This window comes from Cololabis saira, chromosome 7, assembly GCF_033807715.1.
Source record: "Cololabis saira isolate AMF1-May2022 chromosome 7, fColSai1.1, whole genome shotgun sequence".
NCBI lineage: Eukaryota > Metazoa > Chordata > Actinopteri > Beloniformes > Belonidae > Cololabis > Cololabis saira.
Window position 1 is genome coordinate 12,094,110 of NC_084593.1, and position 4,246 is coordinate 12,098,355.

At 46.3% G+C, this 4,246-nt stretch overlaps 1 protein-coding gene across 1 annotated transcript; it reads right to left on the reverse strand.

Moving 5' to 3' along the window:
* Nucleotides 1–517: 517 nt before the first annotated feature.
* Nucleotides 518–2,581, reverse strand: LOC133447772 (NLR family CARD domain-containing protein 3-like). The gene is made up of 3 exons (XM_061726500.1): nt 1,519–2,581; nt 861–1,034; nt 518–629 (listed from the first exon to the last, which is right to left on the reverse strand). The coding sequence occupies exons 1-3, from the start codon at nt 2,460–2,462 to the stop codon at nt 518–520; spliced, it is 1,230 nt and encodes a 409-aa protein (XP_061582484.1). The 5' UTR covers nt 2,463–2,581.
* Nucleotides 2,582–4,246: the final 1,665 nt, after the last annotated feature.

Consider the following 4,246-nt stretch of genomic DNA (forward strand, 5'->3'; position numbering starts at 1 on the left):
TGAAATGTAAAGTCGTGTGTCATCTGCCTAGTTATGGTAGCTTATCTTGTTGTTTATTATTACCTGACCTAGCGGAGGCATGTAGATGTTAAATACGAGGGTCCTAGGATAGAACCTTGGGGAACTCCACATTTCATTTTTGTTGATTCTGATGTAAAGTTACCTGTTGACACAAAGTAGTCCCTCTCCTTTTAAGTGAGACTCAAACCAGTCAACTATTGGTCCACAAAATCCGACCCAGTTCTCCAGTCACTCTAGTAAAATACTATAACAACGGTAGCAGATGCTGCGCTGAGGTCCAATAGTAGAAGCAATTTTCGAACATCCGACCTTGAGCGTAGAAAGTGGCGTACGCACGTTTTTTGTGCGCCGCACGTTTCGAACATGAGGCCCCTGGCCACTAAAACACTAAGTTAGTGTGGTACCGCTGTGTAACTCTACCAAAACAATGTGGGACTCCGGAGTTTTCTCTGGACCTCAAATCTGACCGCCGACATTTTTGACGGCATGTCGTCCTTCATCGCTGGCTGTCCAGGTGGAGACCAAGCGCCGACCATCTCACTTCTGGGTCGTTTCTCATGAGGAACTCTGACTCGCTGCAGTTCCTCAACTGGCCACTCCTCAACTGGCTGCAAAAACCAGCTCATGGTTGATTTCACATCCACGACAACTCTGAGGATGGTGAATGTGTCTGTACCACGTCAGGACAGTTTATAGAAAACATTACATCTATCTGTAACATGACTGATGGACAGTCGGCTCAGCTGATGGTCATCCAGCACCTCTGCACAAGTGTCCTGCTGCAGACATATTTAGCAGCATGTTCACTGGAACTGGAAAAGACTTGAATGAATCCTGACCTGAGAAACTCCAGTTTACAGTGTGGATTCTCCAGTCCAGGACACAGCTTCTCCAGTCCAGAATCCTGCAGGTCGTTGTTACTCAGGTCCAGTTCTGTCAGACTGGAGGACTGAGAGCTGAGAACTGAGGACAGAACTGGACAGATGTCCTCTGAGAGGTTACAGCCACTCAGCCTGCAGACGGAAGAAAAGAACAACAACCAGGTTATTTAACTTTTATGGAAGAAAATGTAGTTGTGTTTCCAACTGTTCTGCTGGTCTTCAGTAAAGTTTGTGTTGAATCACGAATCAAGTAATCTGGATTTAAAGGAACTGAGGGTTGAACCTCCAGCGTTCCTGCGGGTTTCTGGAAGTTTGTTCCAGATCTGTGGAGAATAGAAGCTGAATGCTGCCCTTCCCCCCCCCCCCCCCCCCCCCCAGTAAAAACAGAAATGAAAGTGCTTCCTTGTCAGAGTTCATGCTTGTGTGTGATTTTAGGTCCAATGTGTCATTAAAGTCTCTGGAAATGAAAAAACCAGCGTAAACTCACTAATTTGAGGTTGTGCTGAAAAAAAGACCCCAAACAAGTGAAGAAAACACGAAATTTGGAGGTAAAACCAGACGTAGTCAGAAACTACCCTCCACTCCAGAGGTCCAACATGTGTCTATTGGTACTTACAGAACTTTCTTGGAGGCTTGGACCACCGGCAGCAGCCTCCGTAGAGCCTCCTCTGAAGCTGAGAACTTCTTCAGGTCAAACACCTCCAGATCTCCTGATGACAGTAAGATGAAGACCAGAGCTGACCACTGAGCAGGAGACACTTTATCTCTGGAGAGACATCCAGACCTCAGGGACTGTTGGACCTCCTCCACCAGAGACCGATCGTTCAGTTCATTCAGACAGTGGAACAGGTTGATGCTTCTCTCTGCAGACAGGTCCTCACTGATCTTCTCCTTGATGTATCTGATAGTTTTCTGTGAACTTCTTTGGTTTGATGTCATCAGACCTCGTAGGAGGTTCTGATTGGTCTCCACCGAAAGACCCAGGAGGAAGCGCAGGAACAAGTCCAGATGTCCATTTGGACTCTGTAAGGTCTTGTCCACAGCTGTCTGATAGAAACCGGTTGAAGAACGGTGAGTTGTTAGTTGTTCCTCCAGCAAGTTGACTCCAGAGTTGATGAAGGTCTGATGGACATGAAGAGCAGCCAGAAACTCCTGGACACTCAGGTGGATGAAACAGAAGACCTGGTCCTTGTACAGGCTGCTCTCCTCTCTAAAGATCTGGGTGAACACTCCTGAGTACACTGAAGCCTCTCTGACATCGATGCCACACTCTCTCAGGTCTGTTTCATAGAAGATCAGGTTTCGTTTCTGCAGCTGCTCAAAAGCCAGTTTTCCCAGAGACTCCACCATCTTCCTGCTTTCTGGACTCCAGTGTGGATCCGTCTCAGCTCCTCCGTCATACTTGACCTTCTTCAGTTTGGCCTGGACCACCAGGAAGTGGATGTACATCTCAGTCAGGGTCTTGGGCAGCTCCCCTCCCTCTCTGATTTCCAGGACGTTCTCCAGGACGTTCTCAAGGACCGTAGCAGTGATCCAGCAGAAAACTGGGATGTGGCACATGATGTGGAGGCTCCGTGATGTCTTGATATGGGAGATGATCCTGCTGGTCTGCTTCTTCTTTCTGAACCTCTTTCTGAAGTATTCCTCCTTCTGTGGGTCAGTGAACCCTATGACTTCTGTCACCATGTCAACACAGTAAGGAGGGATCTGATTGGCTGCTGCGGGTCGGGTGGTGATCCAGAGACGAGCAGAAGGAAGCAGGTTCCCCCTGATGAGGTTTGTCAGCAGGACATCCAGTGTGGTGGACCTTCTGGGGTCACTGACGACTGTAGGGTTGTGGAAATCCAGAGGAAGTCGACACTCATCCAGACCGTCAAAGATGAACGCGACCTGGCAGTCTTCAAAGCTGCACATTCCTTTGGTTTCAGAGAAGAATCCATGAACTAGTTCCACCAAGCTGAACTTCTCCTCTCTCAGCACATTCAGCTCTCTGAAGGTGAATGGAAGCAGGAACTGGATGTCTTGATTGGTTCTGCCTTCAGCCCAGTCCAGACTGAACTTCTGTGTTAACACTGTTTTCCCGATGCCAGCCACTCCCTTCGTCATCACCGTTCTGATTGGTCCTCCTCTTCCAGGTGGGGGCTTAAATATGTCTTCCTGTCTGATGGGTGTTTCTGCTCCGTCTGGTTTCCTGGAAGCTGCTTCAATCTGTCTGACTTCATGTTCTTTGTTGACCTCTCCGGTCCCTCCCTCTGTGATGTAGAGCTCCGTGTAGATCTGCTCCAGAAGGGTTGTCTTTCCTGCTTTAATGATCCCCTCAGACACATGCTGGTGCTTCTTCTGCAGGTGACCTTTGAGTTTGGATTGACAAACGGCAGCGACGGTATCTAAATAAAGATGAAATAAAGAACAATTAGGGCCTGATTTACTAAAGGTTTGCGTGTGTAAAAACGTGTGCAAACTTGACAGCACCCGCAAACCAAGGTGCAAGCTGATCTACTAACAGCGTGCAAAGAATAGCGTGCGCAAAATAACACACGCTATTCATTTAGTACTTTTGCCCTGATGAATAATCAATATGGGGCGTACCTGGCAGAACGCGCTAAATACTGGGAGGGGAAAATGCAAATTGGTCCATTTACCACGCGCAATGAGATTTACCAAGCCTGAAAGTTTTTGCGGGGATCGTCATTGCGTCTGTATTTAATACGTTCAAAAGGAAGGTGCTAATCTGCACAGCATTACTATCGTGGTGAGGATTCTCCACATGCAAAAGGAGAAATATTTTATATGAATGTTAAATCGAGTATTATTCAGCAAAAGGTTGCCACAGGAGGCATCTTCATTTTTTTATTTGTGATAATAAATAAATCACGTGTTTTCATGGAGAAAAAAGTGTTTCTTATTGTGCGCCAATGACGTGATCTACTAGTTTGCATTATTCGTTTTGGAATACTCAATTTAGATATATACTGCATGGGATTTGGACTCAGAATAATGGCTATAATTGCCACGGCATGCCACGGTCAGCTGGAGACAATTGTCTCGAGCTGACCGGAGCATCAAGACTGGAGAGATGATTAAAAATGATGTCCGAGCTGTCATGTTAGTCTATGTCCAAAATAACACTGAAAAGCTTGTCTGATTACGCTTTTAGTTGTCATCCATCCATTCAATACACGTAACTGACATTGATGTATTCACAGTGATTCATTATCAGCTGTAAATACTTGTGTACAGCCATTATTCTGAGTCCAAATCCCATGCAGTATATATCTAAATTGAGTATTCCAAAACGAATAATGCAAACCACAGATCACGTCATTGGCATCCCAGAATTGGAA